The 20,846-nt window shown below is 45.3% G+C and overlaps 2 protein-coding genes across 3 annotated transcripts in view; one reads left to right on the forward strand and one right to left on the reverse strand.

The window, feature by feature from the left end:
- LOC112214208 (N-acetylglucosamine-1-phosphate transferase subunits alpha and beta) lies at positions 1-16,850 on the forward strand. 2 transcript variants are annotated; one of them, XM_024372802.2, is made up of 22 exons: positions 1-307; positions 609-694; positions 842-961; positions 1,334-1,384; positions 1,861-2,063; positions 2,225-2,289; positions 2,489-2,623; positions 6,673-6,834; positions 7,778-7,957; positions 8,230-8,400; positions 8,809-8,932; positions 9,059-9,256; positions 9,767-10,941; positions 11,185-11,384; positions 11,699-11,918; positions 12,120-12,233; positions 12,333-12,418; positions 12,697-12,736; positions 12,834-12,892; positions 13,271-13,438; positions 14,231-14,321; positions 15,101-16,850. In XM_024372802.2, exons 1-22 carry the CDS (start codon positions 176-178, stop codon positions 15,170-15,172), a joined length of 3,852 nt encoding a protein of 1,283 aa, XP_024228570.1. In that variant the 5' UTR covers positions 1-175; the 3' UTR covers positions 15,173-16,850. The 2 variants fall into 2 exon arrangements, with proteins under 2 accessions (XP_024228570.1, XP_024228569.1); XM_024372801.2 differs by lacking the exon at positions 12,834-12,892 and having other exon boundaries at positions 12,697-12,795.
- The window catches only part of LOC112214209 (cholinephosphotransferase 1), a 16,368-nt gene continuing 12,368 nt past the window's right edge, over positions 16,847-20,846 (reverse strand). The window contains exons 6-8 of the mRNA XM_024372803.2: positions 19,155-19,313; positions 18,745-18,870; positions 16,847-18,528 (exon numbers count right to left, since the gene is read on the reverse strand). Of these exons, the coding sequence (XP_024228571.1) occupies positions 18,412-18,528; positions 18,745-18,870; positions 19,155-19,313 (402 nt within the window). The 3' untranslated portion in view covers positions 16,847-18,411. The remainder of the gene's footprint in view (positions 18,529-18,744; positions 18,871-19,154; positions 19,314-20,846) is intronic.

The following is a 20,846-nucleotide window of genomic DNA, read 5'->3' on the forward strand; positions in this document are numbered from 1 at the left end:
GCATCATCACCATAAAGGAAGTGCAATGTTTGGTTATGTGCTTTGACAGTTTTTGCTAGGTGTCATGTGACAAAGAATACATCTTTCGTTTTGTAGTGTTTATTTTATATTAACTCCGATATGCTCCTGCGTCTTCGGTGAATGACTGAAGAGATATGGATTGCAAAGGAGAACCATGGTGATAATCAATTCAGTACTGAAACTCTTGCAGCGACAGACCTACACCTGTCTGTCCCATCGCTATGGACTGTACCTCTGCTTTGGAGGGATAGTCCTCATGATCGTCTCTGCCTTCCAGTTTGGAGAAGTAAGTAGCTTAGCTAGCTAACAAGCTAACCCTTGTCAAACGCAATGGTGTGTGTGTATGTGTATGTGTGTGTGTGTATATGTGTATGTGTATGTGTATGTGTGTGTGTGTGTGTGTGTGTGTGTGTGTGTGTGTGTGTGTGTGTGTGTGTGTGTGTGTGTGTGTGTGTGTGTGTGTGTGTGTGTGTGTGTGAGTGTGAGGTTACACTAAGTGAAGTAAGGCACGGCCTGTTCTGGCTGGTTATGTTGAAGTATACAATACATTCAGTGGTTAATAATATCATCCCCCTCTCTGTGTGTAGGTGGTGGTAGAGTGGAGTAGGGATCAGTACCATGTACTGTTTGATTCATATAGAGACAATGTAGCTGGGAAATCATTCCAGACTCGGTGAGTAACCCTCTCTGCCCAAGTGCTATCCACTACAGGGATAACCAGTGTTTCACTGTCTCAATTCACTACTCCATATCCTTCCTTTTGTCTATTTACTAATTTGAAACTGATGTGTATCTTCTCTATGGTGTTGTGCCGCTGTAGGCTGTGCCTGCCCATGCCCATAGATGTGGTGTACACCTGGGTGAATGGCACGGACACAGACCTGATGAAGCAGCTACGCGGTGTGAGAGAGCAGCTGGAGGAAGAGCAGAGAACACTGAGGTACTGCACATCGTCACAGAGACTTCAGTTACACGTCACACACGTTAGGCTACACAAATAGTATTAGGTGATTGCACGCGGAACATATTTGTTTTGGTAAAGGGCTGACGGAGAGAGGGTTACTGTGGTCCGCTGAATGTTATTAGCACGTAAAGCAAGCGGGTACTTATTCACATTACATGATTGAATCCTTCCCATTCATCCTGTTGTGTAGACTAGGGGACCAAATATGTAGTGTACTAATATTGCCAGAGGGAGATTCTTTTAGCTCAAAGGTCGATTTCCAATCACAATACTAGAACATTCCCCAACAAAACATTCCATGCGTAAACGGATCAGTGCGTTGACTTTCTGGACTGTTTCTCACCATAGGGAACGGCTGGGGAAGAATGCAAGTGATCCGACTGAATTGCCAAAGGACAGGTGAGTGACTAGATAGAAACACCTGTACATTACTGTAGATATACTGTGGTATTCACACATTCTTTACATCTCTAGCTCAATATGGATGCTTCCAAACTCTAAGGGCAGGGTGCTGATGATGAACCATCTTATTGAGACACAAACTACGGTCGTCTAAGATCAAGGGTTTTTGACATCATTGCTGGTATTTCCTGTTTCTCTCTCAACTGAGTGTTTGTGAGAACGGGTCTCAGTGTTGTCGACCAATCTGCAACAACAGGTGGCTTATGACCACAGACATTAAGGCGTGAGATGCAACCACAGCACAAAGGAAGCCTTGTGCAAGTGGTACAAACTACAGCGAGACAGAGCAGGGTTTTGCACTAGCCATAATGGTTTGGTGGAAGTAGTGATGTTGGACTGGAGTTGTGGACACCATCTTGATGTTTTGTGACCTTTTTTTCTTTCTCTTTATACGTCTGTGTTTCTGTTTGCAGTGTGAAGCCAGAATGTCTGCTGTCCCATTGTATCACAGCGCCCATGCTAGCCCTGGACCCGGCTCTGCCAGGCAACGTCACTCTGAAGGAGCTGCCTTCGCTCTCGCCCTCCTTCTCCGCCGCCAAGCTGCTGCTGCAGGTGGCCAAGCCCCTCCACCCCTCCACCACAGTGTCTGTGGTCGTCTTTCACTCTCAGGCTGATGGTAAAGAGTCATTGAAACTAACACTCCCAACGGGCACTCTACACACATGCTATTTCAGTTCACAGTTCTGCTACCCACTCAGTACGAGAACACCAATCATGTCATCACAGTAAAATCTCTCGCTCTGTCTGTATGGCTCTCTCTTATTCTCCCTCCCATAGCGGACAAGGCCTACACAGACGCACCCCGTGAGGTCCTGAAGCGCTCTGTCTCTAGATGTTACCTGGTGAGTTACCTGACTCTCTATGCTATTAGAAGTTCTATTGCACCAGACGCAATCAACACTTCCTAGTCCTTTCTGATTCCAGCACAATTATATGATTGAGCATTTACCCCAGTTGGATACACTGGTCCTTAAGGATGAATAAGCAATGGACACAGTCATATGGTAACAATAAGCTATTGTGCTGTTGTTCTTCCTGTAGACGACAGATAAGGAAGCACCGGGTCTGGTCCGCATGCAGAGCCTCGCCTACCTCAGTGGCTTCCCAGCATCCTTCAAGGAGACCGAGCAGCTCCGAGTCAAACTGCCATCTGTTGTCACTGGCAAGATCAAACAGGTAAGACTAACCTAGATGGAAAAAGGAAAACAAATGACATAATCTATCAGGAAAACACAGTGCTAAGTCAAATACTGTATTATTTTAGACAGGGTGCTGTATCTGTTATTTCACTAGAGGGCAGTGTTTCACAAAATACAGTATGGCATTTTATCATATGAACACATTCGTTGTTTTCTTAACCAGGCACAGATATGCCACAACATACTTTATTTACATTTAATGAAAAATGCAGATTTTAGTAAAAAAGAATGTACAATTCCAGGATATATTAATATAAGATATAATATGTAACTACATTCATATAGCCACAAGATGTCACCCTTGCTGTACCTCAGAATCATGATTTGAAAGATAGGCTAGTCATTGCTGTGCTCCAAACGTTTGTATATCAGACAGGATCCAGACAGAATCTATTGTGTTCAAACTGAACATAGACACTGTCTGTCTGCCATAACCACAGACCTTAAACAACATAACTATACCGAATTAAATAAGCAGAAGAGGTCTCATCTATTTTAAACCGATATTATGGTAGTAAAGAGCCCTGGTTTAGTTTGGCCACGGATTGTCTATCTAATAATTTTCTCTAATCAGAGCTCTGAGATATTTCGGGAGGAGGAATGCCAGTAACAAGCCAGATTACTCTGAGATAATACGATAAAACAATCCAATGATGGTTAACTACTGTAAAAAAAAAAAAGACTACTGTAGTTCTGTCTCACCACAGGCATAGTTAGACTATATCCATACAAAGCTACACTGAGTGTACAAAACATTAGGAACACCTTCCAAATGTTGAGTTGCACCTCCCTTTGCCCTCAGAACAGCCTATCAGTTGGGGGCATGGACTCGACATGGACTCAACAGTGTTTCCCACAGTTGTCAAGTTGGCTGGATGTTCTTTGGGTGGTGAACTATTGCTGATACACACGGGAAACTGTTGAGCGTGAAACACCCAGCAGCATTGCAGTTCTTGACACTCTCAAACTGGTGAGCCTGGCACCTACTACCATACCCTGTTCAAAGGCACTTAAATCTTCGGTTGAGACAATTCAATGTCTCAATTGTCTCGAGCCTTAAAAATCCATCTTTAACCTGTCTTCTCCCCTTCATCTACACTGATTGAAGTGGATTTAACGAGTGACATCAATAAGGGATCATAGCTTTCACCTGGATTCACTTGGTCAGCCTGTCATGGAAAGAGCAGATGTTCCTAATGTTTTGTCCACTCAGTGTATATCAGCCTTTTCTAATAACACTGGGCCAACATGTCACATTCCATCCATAAAAGTACTTTTGTCTGTTTGGAATTAAACAGCCTAATGCACATCAGAAATGGTCACTCTGGTGCTGCTGGGACAATAATAATCACTATGAATAAAAAAGGTCTTGGTCAACCTACACTACAACAGAAAGTGTCTGTGATCTGCAGACTCCTACAGGGAGCTCTCCTTATCCACCCCCTACTGCCTCTCTCCTTCTCTCTTCTCTTTCTCTGTGTCTCTCTGTCTCGTCGGGGGTCATGTGACAACAGAAGGGGATTAGGGTGAAACCCTATCTTGGGGAGCGGCCAAGGGGGTTAACATTAGAACAACTGTTTTGGGTGGCGTGGTGACAGGCAGCACACTGAAAGGTCACCAGGATTTTACTGACCTTCCCTTCTCTATCCCCCTCTGTTTCCTCTTTCTATTCCACCCAATCACTCCTTCTGTCTCACATAGACCTTTCTACAGCCCTCACAGGTGAGGTAGCCTTTATAAGCAGAGTGTATGGGGACAGGAGGTTCAGGAAGGCTGGCTGGGTGGGTGGGGGGTCCATCCGTCTGTCAGTAGCACAATGCAGGGATCCAGTTTCAGTGGTCTTCCTGGTGCTGTCGGGCTGATTCTGTGAAGAGGGATGGGCAGAATGCAAAGAGACTGGGGGAGAGAGGATGGGCAGAATGCAGAGAGACTGTGGGGGAGAGAGGGATGGGCAGAATGCAGAGAGACTGGGGGAGAGAGGGATGGGCAGAATGCAGAGAGACTGAGTGGGGGAGAGAGGGATGGGCAGAATGCAGAGAGACTGAGTGGGGGAGAGAGGGATGGGCAGAATGCAGAGAGACTGAGTGGGGGAGAGAGGGATGGGCAGAATGCAGAGAGACTGAGTGGGGGAGAGAGGGATGGGCAGAATGCAGAGAGACTGAGTGGGGGAGAGAGGGATGGGCAGAATGCAGAGAGACTGAGTGGGAGAGAGGGATGGGCAGAATGCAGAGAGACTGAGTGGGAGAGAGGGATGGGCAGGGTGGTGGTGCTGAGAGATGGACTGTATTTATAGACTGTGTTAAACTGAGTGCGATGGTGATGAAAGCTGCCCCACGACCCCCATCTGCTCACACTGTCGCCTAGAAAATACTGCCCTCCGTTTGTCTGCTCCTCTAACTGGCATGTTGCCATCCACACGTGTTGTGCGTTATTAATTTATAGCTAACTTGTATAGGATAGCCTGTGGTTTATGTACTCGAGGTTAGAATGTGCAGCTAGTGTGTCTGTAGAGAATAGACGAAAATAGTAAATAAATCGAACCCGTAAAGTACAGCTACATTCAAAGCCATGATAGTCACACAGTAGTACTGTTTTGGTGGGAAATCCTTCTATTTTTGTTTATGTATATCCTTTTTAGGTCTTTCAGATTCTGTATTGAACAGATAGTGCGAGATAATGACAGTGGGGAAAGATGGAGAGAGATTGCATCAAAGGGCAGTAGACTGGGCAGAGCATGTGGTTCAAGGTTTTACTGTATTTGTGGTTTGTACGTATACACCTTTGTCTCAACTGACTAATGACGTTTTTAAACAGTAATGAAATAGTTTAAAATGTCAGGAGTAGGAAAAACAGCTGATGTTCGGATCCTCTGGTCACTATTGACATTGGCTCATGATAACGGGTATGACATGACCTTAAATACTTCAACTAAACGCCTGCGTCTTTTGATGGGCTGCTGACGGGCAGATGTGGACGAGAATGTTGATGTTACTGCCAATAACCAATGCCTTTCCAAGTAAAGCTATATAAAGCCATGTTTACTATTGTCTTTGTGTTACCGTGACCTGGAGGTGTGTGCGTGCACTTGTACAGACACACGGAGCTGTGTGTTAACAGCTCCTATAAAAGGGGCTAATAAAAATGGAAATGTGATCTCCAGTTGGCTGTCCCTGCCTCATCTTAGGGATTTATATAACAACAGGAACAGAGAAAAAGCATGTCAATGGCTGAGAGGGAGACATGCAGCAGTAAGGTGTTTGGGTTCTGGCTCAGTGGTTTGTGGGCTGCCTGGAAGGCTAGGGACTAAGGAGATGAGGGAGTCGGGATCGATGGTCGTGAGAGGCAACGACTGAGATGACACATGCAAGGATACCGAGCCAAGCCTTCCATTCCAACCCTGAGATCAATACCAGCTCCCCCACACAGAGATGACATCACAGAACTTTCCAAGACCCCCCTCCTCCCTGCCACACACACACACTCCCTCACACTCACTCTCGTTCCCATATCCACACAGGCATGATATTGTTTAGTACTTCTTGAAGGGTACAGTGGTTGGTGGCGATGAGTCCTCTGCTTGGATGTGGTCCATCCTTTAAACTGGCCACGGGTCAGAAGTTATAGGTCAACATCAAAATCAAATGGCTTTGAACCTGGCTCACGTTCAGCCTAGTAGTCTGTGTATGTCACACGGAATTATTCCCAGGGACAGGAGCAGTAACCAAAGTCACAATAATGGATTTTAGGCAGCGCTTCATATAACCTTTGACATGGCCACTACATCTAAAGTGGTTCATAAAAATATATTTAAAAAAAGTGGTTCATAAAAATATATCTGGCTTGATGTCTGTCTTGTTGTGGAGGTTGTGTCCTTGGCTCCAAATAAAGGCTGTGATATTTGCGTTGTTTTCTCATGGCGCTGCTATGCTGAGTAGCATCTGCTGTCTCTGTTGCCACACTGACATGTCAGTGTTTCTGTCTCTCTCTCTCTCTCTCACTCTCACTCTCACTCTCTCTCACTCATAGTTCCAGCTGTATACGGAGGCCAGTATCGCCCTGCTCCATCTGAACAGCCCTCAGGACTTTACTGACCTGACCCAGCAGGCCAAAAAGAACCTGACCCTGGACGGGAAAGAGCTGACCATCAGCGCTGCTTATCTTTTCTGGGACCTGACTGCCATCACACAGGTAGGACCTTGTCGTGGAAATTTCCTCTATTTACCAAATCATGGGATCAAACCACAACACAAGTCAGAGTTAGTTATCAAAGTCCATCTTTAATTATATGAGCTCTATCACAACCCTGTGACTCTCAGGCAATTCAGTGTCTATCAATGAATTCTCTGAGAGCCCCTTACACATTGCAACTGAGATCCTTTAATAGCAAAGAACACACATAGTCAGACAGCATAGACATAATAAATCGTTCAGCTTTGTCTCCTTACTCAAACCGCGAAACCATAAACCAATCCTCCATATCAACAGGCATATATCAAATTGTCATTTAGATACAACCAATTCTAAATACAACCAATCCTGGACAAGCTCACGGGGAGCATAGAATGATTCCAGACACTGCCATCCTCCTCTCCCCGATGGGAAAAGTAGGGAGTGACTGGCACACAGACACAGTGGAGCAAAAGATATGTTTACACATGATGACACCTTGACCTCTCCCCTCTCTGCGGCCCATGCAACTTAGTCTTGACATAGAACAGATAACTGCAACCCCGCCACAGTATTATACAAAACTAACATTCTGATGAGAAGTAACTGACAAACATATGATGAATATAAAACATCTTACCTATGTTACCAACCAATTCTGATTATTCCCCAACAACCTCACTCTGTCCCGTCACTCACTCTATATCAGGGAAGATCAACAGTGTATGTCAAGGTGAAGAGGAGCTCTAACTCTTGTTTAATGCAGTTGCACTGTTCATTCAGGGTTTAGTAGGTATCACTGAGTGAAACTAAACTGCTGGACTGAGAACTTCCATTGTTTTCTACCTATTCGACCGTGAGGATAAAATACAATGACATGTAGTGCAAACATTTTGGATTGATCTCTTTTCAGAGCACGGTGAAAGCATGTCTCAGACCCCTCTGCTCTCTGCCCCCCCCCTAGTCCAAGCAGGACGAGGACGTCTCGGCCAGTCGCTTCGAGGACAACGAGGAACTGCGCTATTCGTTGCGCTCGGTGGAGAGACACGCCCCCTGGGTGCGGCACATCTTCATCGTGACCAATGGGCAGATCCCCTCCTGGCTGAACCTGGACAACCCCCGCGTCACCGTGGTAACACACCAGGTACACCTGAGACCTACAGTACTACTCTCACAGATATGATTGTTGACAATAACAGAAAATAAGGGATGTTGTGACCGGAGCAGGAAGAATTCTGGGCCTGTATCATCTTCAATTAATATTTTTGCAGGAATCTCCTTGCGAATGATTTTGCCGAAGATTGTATCACCGCCGGGCTGGGCAACCTGAGCATTTGCTATCTCATCCGCCATGGCGCTAGACGTTGGTCTAAGAAAAAAAATCCAAGTTGCCATATGATTGTCTCTCCTGTGTAGGATGTCTTCCAGAACCACACCCACCTGCCCACCTTCAGTTCCCCTGCCATTGAGACCCACATCCACCGAATCCCAGGCCTGTCTCAGAAGTTCATCTACCTCAACGACGACGTCATGTTCGGGAAGGACGTGTGGCCTGATGACTTCTTCAGTCACTCCAAAGGACAGAAGGTCCGGGTCTAGACTTCAAGTGTTACTAGATACACGGTCTTGAATTTAGCTCACTAGCTCAAGTTTGTGCTAATGTAGACTCTTGATCATTTCATCTAAATTTAATTTAATTTAATTTTTTAATTTTACCTTTATTTAACCAGGCAAGTCAGTTAAGAACACATTCTTATTTTCAATGACGGCCTGGGAACAGTGGGTTAACTGCCTGTTCAGGGGCAGAACAACAGATTTGTACCTTGTCAGCTCAGGGGTTTGAACTCGCAACCTTCCGGTTACTAGTCCAACGCTCTAACCACTAGGCTACGCTGCTAGCTCGCTAGCATGAGATTGGGTTAGTTCTGCTATTTTGTATATTGTAATATTGTCTTAACATCCCTACTGTACCTCGCCTGTCCTCTCTCCCTACAGGTGTACCTCACCTGGCCGGTCCCTAACTGTGCTGAAGGTTGTCCAGGCTCCTGGATCAAAGATGGCTACTGTGACAAGGCCTGCAACAACTCCGCCTGTGACTGGGATGGTGGCGACTGCCTGGGTGACGATCTCTCCTTTATCCCTCCCTGTACCAGTCTGCCTCTTCTCCTTCTTCCCTTCTCTCCTCCGTCACAACTCGTCGTTCACTGAGCTTTCTATTCTTCCTCTTCTCCATCCCACCACACAGGAGCTGGGGGCAGCCGGTTTGGGACCGCTGTGGGCGGAGTGGGTAATCAGCCCTGGCAGTTTGCCGGAGGTCTAGGTGGCATCGGGGGCGTGTCCAGCTGTAACCAAGGCTGTGCCAACTCCTGGCTGGCAGACAAGTTCTGCGACCAGGCCTGCAACGTGCTCTCCTGTGGCTTCGACGTGGGCGACTGTGGACAAGGTGAGTGTGATCTGAAGTAGGGCCAGGAGTTTTTCTTAATCACCTGACCTCAAACTCTGTGCTTTATTTATAGCAAAGATATTGATGACTAACCCAAGATGCGTTATGTGGGAGAAAATGAGCACAGTGGGCAGAACAAGCAAAGAGATGGGCAGTGCCAAGCACGAGCTAGCCAGATCCTATTTGCGCGTTTTAACATGCATTTACATAGTTTTTGTGAGGGAACGCCTATTCCTTGAAGTGCGCATGTACAATAACTCAATTCGCCCTTGCACTCCTTTTAAACAACGTAATAAAAAAAAACATTGGCACAGTGTCAAGTCTACAAAACCTATTGCAATTTGTTTGTAACAGATTCTACTTTTGTGAAGAGAAGACTCTAAGATCTAATTTTTCATTGATGAGAAAATGTGCAGAATGTCGGCCAAGTGTTTTTCCTGATCTGGTCACGTTAGCTCATCCAGCGAGGTGGAAGAGCAGTGATAATCTGTGTGTGTGTGTGTGTGGTAGATCACTTTAACCAGCTCTACAGCGTCACCCTGCTGAAGAACAGGACCTTGTACACCCTACCGGTGGGTGAGACCAGGCCATACTTCAGCTTTGCAGGCGTGGCTCGACGGGTGACCGAGGCCCAGGTCAGCGACAACCCAGCCGTGCGCCATACCTCGGTGGCCAACAAGTGGAAGACGGTCCACCTGCTCCTCCACTCGGGCCACAATGCCTCGCTGGTCCACTACAACCTCACTGTCCAAGGGGATGACGACAAGGAGTTCTCCCTGACCTTCAGCGTGGCTGTGGACACCCGCCAGCTCCCCCAGCCCAACGTGTCCGTGTCCGACCCACTCCGCAAAGACGGATCCAAAGAGGCCAAGCCCACCACCGCCACCGCAGAGCCTGAGGTCCCTTTCGAGGATGTCCCTCTGGAGAAACAAGGTCCCCGAGTCCTGAAGATGCCACCTGGGGAAAATGAGGTGATTGTGGATGTGCCTACGCTAAATGTGTCCCTGCTACCGGCGGCCTTGCAGAGTGAGCTTCAGAGGCTGCAAGGAAAGCTCCTGTTGGGTGACATCACTATGAAAGGTTATAACCTCACCAAGGCTATAATGCTAGGGCCGTACAAGGCTCTGGCCAATCGGGGCCCCAGGTTAACACCAGCTGACCAGATCAAACCCCAGGACAACCCTTTTAAAGACCTAGTAGGACATGTGGTGAGGAGAGAGGCAGACACACCACAGCTAGTGGAGGCTAACCCAGTAGCACAACACAATCCAGAAAGAAACGGAGCAGAGAAGACCAAAGAGCCAGAGGGAACCGAGGCACCAGAGGAGGTGCCCAAGTCGAGCATTGTTGGTGAGAAAGAGAAACAGAAAGCACAAAAGACTCCAGCAACCCCCATCCCAGTTCTAGTGGATGGTGAGTTTCCGAAAGCCGCTAAAGCCCAGGACACCACCCCCACAGAGAAACCTCCACCGTCCTCCAAGCTGCTGAGCACCCTGGTGGGCAGCATGTCCAAAGCCAAGGGCTCAGAGGGCCAATCGCAGCAGGCAGGGGCCGAGAAGGGACCGAAGGAAGGAGCAGAGGGCGCCCGGGGGGTTCCTGTGGGCAGGAAGCTGCACCACTACACCTCCTCAGACAGAGGCTTCCTGCCCTGGGAGAGACGGAAGTACTTCCAGGACCTGCTGGAGGTGAGCTGGGGTTGGGTTGTAATAATGTCACAAGGTCAGTCAGGAAAAATCCTGGCTCTTGAGATGAAGAACATAGAATCGAGAACAACCGTGCATTGGATTGAATCGCAAACACTTTACTCAGAAACGGTTTAACTTTTAATGTTCCAAATGTAAATGGGAATCTGAATGTTATCTGAATTTGATCAGAATGTTAATTGTGTATTCTCTTATTGCTTTCTGGCTCTTCTATGGCTGCTATAGGAGGAGGAGCGTCTGGAGGGAGAGCTGGCGTACCAGGCAGACAGCGCCGCCGCTGGCCGGAAGCTGCAGGACACCTTCGCCGACTCCCTCCGCTACGTCAACAAGCTGCTCAACGGCCAGTTTGGCTTCACCTCCCGCAAGGTCCCCGCCCACATGCCCCACATGATCGACAGGCTCATCATGCAGGAGCTCCAGGACATGTGAGTAACAGGAAATACTGGGTTAGTAATATACAAGACCGAAGTAGCTGTTGTGAGTGCTTGTCTAACAGGAGCACTCATTTGTTTACCTCGTTATAGTTAATTTGTTTTTTAAATTTTACTAGGCAAGTCAGTTAAGAACAAATTCTTATTTTCAATGACGGCCTAGGAACAGTGGGTTAACTGCCTTGTTCAGGGGCAGAACGACAGATTTTTACCCTGTCAGCTCAGGGATTTGATGTTGCAAACGCTCTAACCACTAGGCTACCTGCCGTTGCTGAACAAACTGATATGTGAATGTCTCCACCTTTCAGATTCCCACAGGCGTTTGACCTGACGTCGTCTCACCGCGTGCGTCACCCGGAGGACATGCAGTTTTCATTCTCCTACTTCTACTTCCTGATGTCGGCCCTGCAGCCGCTCAACGTCTCACAGGTGTTCGACGAGATCGACACGGACCACTCCGGCGTTCTCTCTGACCGCGAGATCCGAACGCTGGCCACTCGCATCCATGAGCTCCCCCTCAACCTACAGGTCAGTAGAGAAGTCTGGGTGTAGAAGATCAGGTCCCCGCGTGTCAATGTTGTCTATCATCGAAGGCCAAAGTGATCATAGATCGGCAAGTCTACTCTGAGACACTTTATGAATACCAACCTTGGTTTACTCCTGATTTAAAAGCTGATCTCAAACCAGTGGTACAGTGAGGTTAATGTGTTAGCGTGTGGCGTGTTGCAGGATCTGACAGGTCTGGAGCAGCTGCTGATCAACTGTTCTAAGACGCTGCCAACCAACCTGACCCAGCTACATATCGTTAGCCCTACACAGGAGGCATACTACGAAGCCAGCATGGTGACTACTCTACATTGCCTCTATGCTGTGGCCCAACAACATTTATAAGCTGTAGTAGACTTGAGGTGCAGAGACTGATTCGTGTGTTTGAATCCACAGCCTCCCGTCACTAAAGGTCTGGTGGTCCACTGTAAAGCCGTCACAGAGCGCATCCACAAGGCCTTCAAAGACCAGAACAAGTACAAGTAAGTCTTGTTCTAAAAAATTATAAAATAAAAAAAATCTATGTGAAATGTGTGTAACAACAAATGAAAATGCTGTAAAAACATTTATTTTTGTCCTCTGAAGTCCTCTGGTTGGGTCTTTAAAAAAATTTAAAAAAGATTTAAAAAAATAAATCAAGTCCTGTTCTCTACCATCATCCACGGTCCTTAATCTATATATATCACCCATCCTACATTTTCTCCAGATATCCTGACCCTATTTAAGATCACAGTAAACATGGAAACCTCTCCTTTGACAGGTTTGAGATAATGGGCGAGGAGGAGATAGCCTTTAAGATGGTGCGGACCAACGTGTCCCATGTGGTGGGCCAGCTGGATGACATCAGGAAGAACCCCAGGTGAGGTTAGAGAGTTGGGCCAGTAACCTTTTAAGATGGTGCGGACCAACGTGTCCCATGTGGTGGGCCAGCTGGATGACATCAGGAAGAACCCCAGGTGAGGTTAGAGCGTTGGGCCAGTAACCTTTAAGATGGTGCGGACCAACGTGTCCCATGTGGTGGGCCAGCTAGATGACATCAGGAAGAACCCCAGGTGAGGTTAGAGAGTTGGGTAACCGAAAGATCACTGGTTTGAACACCAGAGCAGCTGAGGTGAAAGATCTGTCCAGGGGCGCTGTACAATAGTGACCCTGGCCTTGACACCACTCCCTACCGGTGTCTCGGGGAGTTGGGATCTGTAGGTGTCCAGCCTAGTGCCTGCCTAATTAATATGTACTACTACTTCCTGTTTTATTGTTATACTACCTTTTCATATGACCATTTGACCATGATGTTGTTGATTATGATTTGACCACATCGCTGTGTTTCCTCACAGGAAGTTCATATGTCTAAACGACAACATTGACCACAGCCATAAGGACGCAGGGACTGTTAAGGCGGTGCTGAGGGACTTCTATGAGTCCATGTTCCCCCTGACCTCCCAGTTTGAGCTGCCCAGAGAATACCGCAACCGCTTCCTCCACATGGGAGAGCTCCAGGAATGGTAGGACTGGGGTGGTTTATGAGTGAGTGAGTGAGAGAGAGATGCATGTAGTTACATTCTTTTGTCATTATACCATTAATTGGTGGCAGTGCAGAAGCACAATGTGCACACAGTACAAGATGCCTGTACAGATACTTTTGTCAATTGTAGTATCTGTCCTAAATGATAGATGGACAGATACGTTATCTTACTGTATTAGTGCCATGTGAGACAGAGGTCTCTCCCCATTTCTCCAAGAGAAGAATGAAGGATCCTAGCTGTCAGCACCTCCGAGTCCAGCACTGCCATAAATGATCGCTGGGAATCCAAGGGGGTTATAGTGGGATCCTGCTCTTATAGCACCAGGCCTGAGCTGGAGGAATCTATCCAGATACCGAGACTTTAAAATTAGACTCGTATGAGCCACGCACATGACACTCCAAGGGTGTTAGTGAAGTGACAGGCGGGTGGTAGCAGAGGTCCCCTGATGTCACATTGTTACCCTCTCGTCCTCTCCCCTGGAACCACAGGCATTTCATAATGACCTTTAACCCTGTCACCCAAGCCTAAAATATTTCATAATTGAGACTGGACTCTGAATATGGTAGTCGTGACTTTTCGTCAAGTTTCTGTTTTGTATTCATTGATACTTCCCAAAAACATTTCACCCTGTCAATCACCCAATCATACTGGAGCCTAGGATCAGAATATGAGAGTGATGACTTTCAGGGAGCTATCTGCTTTGTCATGTGTTCATTGATGGCACAAAAATTGTTTGTTTATTTTTGCTGTCTTACTGTCTCTGTCTTACAGGCGAGTATATCGGGACAAGCTGAAGTTCTGGACCCACTGTGTATTGGTGACTCTGGTGATCTTTACTGTCGTCTCCTTCTTTGCCGAGCAGGTCAGTAGGACTTTACACTGTCATGTATATTTCCGCCTCGCTAATATAAACAGCACACTTGTTGCTTGTGATTTAGCACTTAGTTAGCTCCAGAGCTCCTAGCACTTAGTTAGCTCCAGGGCTCCATAGAGGGAGCTCTACAGGGGCACGTATCCCTCACTATCGGTTGAGCTTTGGAATGACTGAAATTTGCATCACTGAAATGAGACTGAAACCTGTCCATGTTGGACCGTGAGCAGTGGATGGTGGCTGAATGTTTTTTGTTGTTGATCATGGCACCTGTCAGATCTGAGGTGGTCGGGGTAAAGTTTCTCCTAATAAAGGTTAATCGCCAGAGTGACCGTGGAGGAATGGGCAATCCACACTGTGCACTGGGCCATTGGGACATGGAGGAATCTGCGGGAGCCGTCTTGTTTTTGTACCAAGAATCATCCCTCTCCTCAGGCTTAAGGCTCCACTCCTCCTTCCTTTTCCTTCCAGGCATCTGGTGCTTTGTTTGTAAACTGCCTCTTGAAGTTGGAGAGCTGTTTACATCTCTGTGGTTTATCGGCTCAGGCCTGGACCAATAAACCACCTTCTGGTGACTTTACAGGACTTATGTTGACTCTCCCGAAATGCTGTTGCCCTGATCTGTTCAAAGGCAAGAAAAATAGAGCAAAAGGCTCCCGCTCAGAGCCACATGCTGACAGAGGAATGTCGTTTCCCTCTTTTTCCACTCGTCTTTCAGTGTTTGTGTGTTTTGTGACGCAGTCCTTTGTGGTATTTTCTTCTTCCCTCAGCTGATTCTACTGAAGCGCAAGCTGTTTCCCAGACGCAGGGTCAGCAACGATGTCAACCCAGAGCGCGTGTGAAGAACGAGGGAAAGACGTCCTAATCCTCCTCTCTGCATCCACCCTCCTACCTGTCCCCTCCCTCAACCTCTCTCCTTGAGTTCAAATTGAGGCCCATGCAGGGGAGCGAGGAGGGCTATCCCTATATCTCGAAACGTCCTCATCTGGGATTGCATCAGCATGGCTCAAGGAGAGAGGGACTCTTGTAAACAACGTCAATCATGTGTGGCGGGTAAGATGATTGATGGGCATCACCTGGCTGGGAGATGCTGGAGTGATGTCGTGCCAGTAGAAGAAGCCAGAAACCAGACACTTCTCTTCTCTTCCACCAGGGGTGCCAGAGGGACTTATCACCCACACGCCACCAACACACCAGGCTGTGGAGAAGGACACTGACTGAGCCAACTATGTGCTAAACTGCTCCAGTCCAGTCAGTGTGGGCAGTGTGATTGATGTTCTGTTAAAACCATGATCTGGAAGCGATTGGCGGGAGACACCATCTGTGGTGTGGGTTTACAGCACCTTAACCGTGAGAGCTGTAACCTTGCGATGCATTCCAGAGGTTAGGTTGGACACTATTTTATTTTTTAAAATTGAACCTTTATTCCACAGAAGGAAAAAAGAGATCGGGGAGGGGTTAATCAGAATAACAGGAATTATGCCATTTGACCTGTTTCACCATGTCACTCCTGGTCAATGTCTACATTCAACACAAGTGCCTTATTTTAAAGAGTGGTGCCAGAAGTATTCCAGTTAGACTGTATGACCTTGTTTACCCATTGTCCCTGCTTGCCTTTTAAATGTCTTGGTTGGATTTGGTATGTACATGTCATAAGTGAGTTCTTTCAAAGGCATGGGGTTTCTGGGTGAAAAATGCCACACCGGTTGTTTTTTAAAATCGTGAATGTTTCACACAGTAGACCACGCAGCGATCAGCCATCCACACAGAATGTGTCCCTGTGGGATACTTTAAGTATAGCTCTGCTAGTGTCTGAAATTCAGATCTCTTCAGCATGCTCTGTAATGTCTGTGTTGTTCAGTGAATGCGTTCCTAATGAATGCCACGGAATGTTAATTTAGCTCCACAAGTGTTCTACTACTGACCCTCAGTTATTTTCTGATTCTATGGTCTCTCTGTTGAGCCTTTCATGCCTGAATTTGGTAGCTCTCCCCTCCGTTTACAAGCGGTGCATTGTGACGTTAATTATGATAAAATGTGAATGATTGCTAGCAGCAGTAGAACCATGATAATGTTTTGCTGCCTTACTATTACTGAATATTTGTAGTGTTGGTGTACTGTGGTATGCAGTGTGCCAGATTACACAGCCTGGTCTCAGTCTGGGACACTCATTAGTATATGTAACCAAACGTAGCAAGATCACTTAAGGCAAATATTAGGAGGGTGAGTGTATATCTAGCAACCCAAAGGTTGTGCGTTTGGATCAGACAATTTAAGAATTTTAATTAGTTTGTAGCTACTTTGCTAACCCCAGCTAACGTTCGTGCTAGCTACAAATGAATTACATACCATAATAAATGGAGTGCCACAGATTTATGTACAGAATACAACATGCTCTGAGACCAGGTTGAATTACAACAATGGGTGGTATGTGTCAAATTCACATTTGTTTGTTTAGTCATCACTTTGGCTCATCCCAAAATCTAAAATAAACCTGACTCGCCTAGTCATGAAACTGAATTTCTTGAATGGAAAATATTTATTTATTACAATAATTTAACTTGTTAGTATAAAGATGTTTTGCTTGTAGTGAACAGTACAATACCATGTGGCCTTTTCAATGCATAGTTTCAAAGTTCACCTTGAGTGGCTAACATTTCCAGACATTGTCATTGAAATGTCAATCTGAAGGCTCTCATTGGAATTCTACCCACCAATATATCAAAATGTCCTTTTTAGGGCCATATTCCTAGAGTAGGGGTTCTTGATTTTCTTTGTTACATAAACATGACCACGGGCGAAACATCCACGACATTGCATCCCTTTTGTCTGGCTATCCTAAAGTTGTTGAGCAATGACCATTCAGTTATGTACCAAAATGCATTCATTCACCTATACATATTCTAAATGTGTGATGAAAAAAAGATGGCTTCCAGTACAGAATTATAATAAAATAAATTCCAGTAAAACAGTGTTACATATTGTCTGATACTTCAACCATAAATACTGGTTTCATAATGATGCAGAAAAGACAAACATTTTAGAACTTGTTCTTAAAATATTCAGACATTTTTAAAATGAAACAAAAGGAGTCAAAGAATTAGCCCTTTAGGGAGAAGAACGTTGAAAGCAGACAGGACTCTGGTGTTAACGCATCACCAACATGACTACAAGGACTTCAACTGGAGTTGAGGTTACGGCGGGTGTTGGATACACTGGAAGGGGATTCACAGTCAGATGGAAGCCCTTGTAGAAGAAATGTCACTGTTTTCAGCGTTAACCCAGACCCTTGCCCCTTCACCTGCAGTCCTTGACAATTAGCTTACCATACCTCATTAGGAATGTCTCATTCTACTTCAAACTTCATTTTAGAAGTTATGAGGTTGAAAGGTTGATTTATTTTGTATTTCCTAGCCCTGATTAAGTTAATTTCATGTCAGATTGGGTCTCATTCATTAAATAAATAAACATGACTAATGAATGATTTCAAGAGCAACAATATCATTTTGGGCAATGATCAAACATGTTGAGTTATCACATGGTTTTTAACAAGATGCTGCGAAGACATGAGTCTAGTACTGTAGCCTCTAACTTTACAGCATTGAATATAGGTCAGTTAGGAATATGTATCAATTGAGAAAACAAATTCAAGGGGGAAAAATACAAAGGAACCATCTGATCACTGAGAAACATTATTTGATCTTTGCCAAAAAATGTATTGTAGCTTTTACCCATAGTGTATGATTTGAATGAGCTGGAAATAATGGCAAATGGTGCACTTTGGATGTTGAAACCTGTGATGACATTTACCAAATCTGAGTCTCAGATTACCTCAGGTAGTGATTACTTCCAAAATGGAGACAAAGAAAAACCAACCAACTTATTTCCATGCCAGCTACTCTGCACTACTCGGGTGGTTGTGTCATTCCTGTCATTACCCTAGTGTTATTACAGACAACCTTTAGTCAGAGGTGGTCACTGTGTCAAGGCTGCTGAGGTTTGGGGTGGAGGGGACCTCTTTATCATCGTCTGCTTTCAAGAGCGGGATGGTGTCCTCTGCCTCCTTCCTCCGGGCAAAACGTCAGTCGTGTTTGGGGGCAGCTTGCGCCGTGATGCTGAACACGTGAATACGCAGGTGAGAGGCGATCTGGATGCACACGCCTGTGCAGTAGCGCGTCAAGTCAATCAACGACAGGACCTGGGGAGGAAATAAGGACTGGCATGAGAAATGTACTTGATGCACATAGGGCCTAGAGTTGTTCCCAGTCAGTTTATGTGGTTAGGGGAAACTCCTGGTCCTATCTATATGGAAGACAACTGAAATGGGTTGAAAATGACACCAGACCTGAACTAAAACATTGTTTTGATGACAGAACTACAGAATTGTAAAGACAAATCTGGGGTGAGAACTCACCATTGCGATCCAGAGGACTATGTGCTCGTCGATGAAGCTGTTGAAGTACTGGTTGAGGAAAAGGAGGCCAGGCCCGATGAAAGCCGTGTCTGGGAGATAAAGCTCACTCTTGGTCATGTGGGCCACCTGACACAAGGACAGAGGAACACAAGGAACATACAGATATTGGAGGAGTAAAGCTAATGAATGAGCTAAGGTTAACACTGGTAAGGCTTTCGCTGTTACATATGGAGGTCCCATTTAAGAGAGGGGAAAAGTATTCATTGCTTGCTTGATAAGACACTCCAGACAAAGATCTTTTTAAATGAATTTCCCTTCAGGCAGTAGAGTCGGTAGACTAGAGATATTAATAGATTGAGAGATGACAGCAAAGTAAGAAAGTGAAGACTTATATTAAATGGAGCTCTCACAACTAGCTTGTTGGCGATCTTGGCGACGACCATGCCGAAAGTTAGGATGTAGAGACAGGGGTGCAGTTCAAAAAGCTTGTTGGATGACTTCTTGAAGATGATGAAGGCCAGTGTGAGGATGAGGCCGATGTGCATACCTGGTGCCAGCACACTGGTGTCCTAAGGGACACACAGCAAAATAATAAATAATAATTGTTAACCTAGAATAGAAGGGAAAAAAAATAGTTGATTGTCCTAAAATGTACAGTGCCTTCAAATGAAATCAAACTTTATTTATACAGCACATTTCAGACATGGAATGCAACGTAATGTAAATTACAGTAAAAAAAAACAACGAATAAACCAAACAATGAAAATAAAAGCTGAAATATTTACTACACAACAAACAAACTGAACAACTAAAAATCACCCTAAGAAAAAGCTAAGCTAAAAAGATGGTTTCAGACCTCTTAAATATGTCCACAGTTTCAGCCCCCCTCAGACAGGCTACTCCAGAGGCTGGGGGCATATAACTAAAGGATGCCTCCCCATGCCTCTTGATTCTAGGCTTTGGGATAGTTCAAAGCCAAGTGCCAGAGGACCCGAGGGACCTACTGGGTACATAACTTGAAAACACTCAGAAAACATTGACACCCGTTGAGTTTTTCCACATTTAGTCACTACGAAATTTCGTCAGCCGGTGATTGTCAAGCAAATAATTACCGTGAGACCTGCAGTTGACTGTTAATTAACAAACACATTTAGTATCTCCTGGCTTCTACACAAGTATCTCCTGGCTTCCATATAAGCCACCTTTGGAACATCTACATTTTAAATAGTCTAATAAATCCATGTAATACAGCCTACACCTTCACAGTAATTCCATTATTTATTTTAGACATGTCTAAAGAAACATGATATGGAGAAAATGGAGTCCATTTCAGAATAACATAATAAACTGGAGTAGAGGTCGACCGATTAATCATGGCCAATTTCAAGTTTTCATAACAATCAGTAATTTTTGGACGCCGAATACATTGCATTCCAAGAGGAAACTGTGTGGCAGGCTGACCACCTGTTACGCAAGTGCAGCAAGGAACCAAGGTAAGTTGAAAGCTAGCATTAAACTTATCTTATAAAAAACAATCAATCAATCAATCTTCACATAATCGCTAGTTAACTACACATCGTTGATGATATTACTAGGTTAAATAGCTTGTCATGCATTGCATATAATCAATGCGGTGCCTGTTAGTTTATCATCGAATCACAGCCTACTTTGCCAAACGGGTGATGATTTAACAAAAGCACAATCGTTGCACGAATGTACCCAACCATAAACATCAATGCCTTTCTTAAAATCAATACACAGAAGTATATATATTTTTAAACCTGCATATTTAGGTAAAATAAATTCATGATAGCAGGCAATATTAACCAGGTGAAATTGTGTCACTTCCCTTGCGTTCATTGCACGCAGATTTAGGGTATATGCAACAGTTTGGGCCGCCTGTCTCGTTGAAAACTAATTTGCCAGAAGTTTACATAATGATGACATAACATTGAAGGTTGTGCAACGTAACAACAATATTTAGACTTAGGGTTGCCACCCGTTTGATAAAACACGGAACGGTTCCTTATTTCACTGAAAGAATAAACGTTTTGTTTTCTAAATTATAGTTTCTGGATTTGACCATATTAACGACCTAAGGC

Source organism: Oncorhynchus tshawytscha, linkage group LG15 (genome assembly GCF_018296145.1).
Source record: "Oncorhynchus tshawytscha isolate Ot180627B linkage group LG15, Otsh_v2.0, whole genome shotgun sequence".
Classification (NCBI taxonomy): Eukaryota; Metazoa; Chordata; class Actinopteri; order Salmoniformes; family Salmonidae; genus Oncorhynchus; species Oncorhynchus tshawytscha.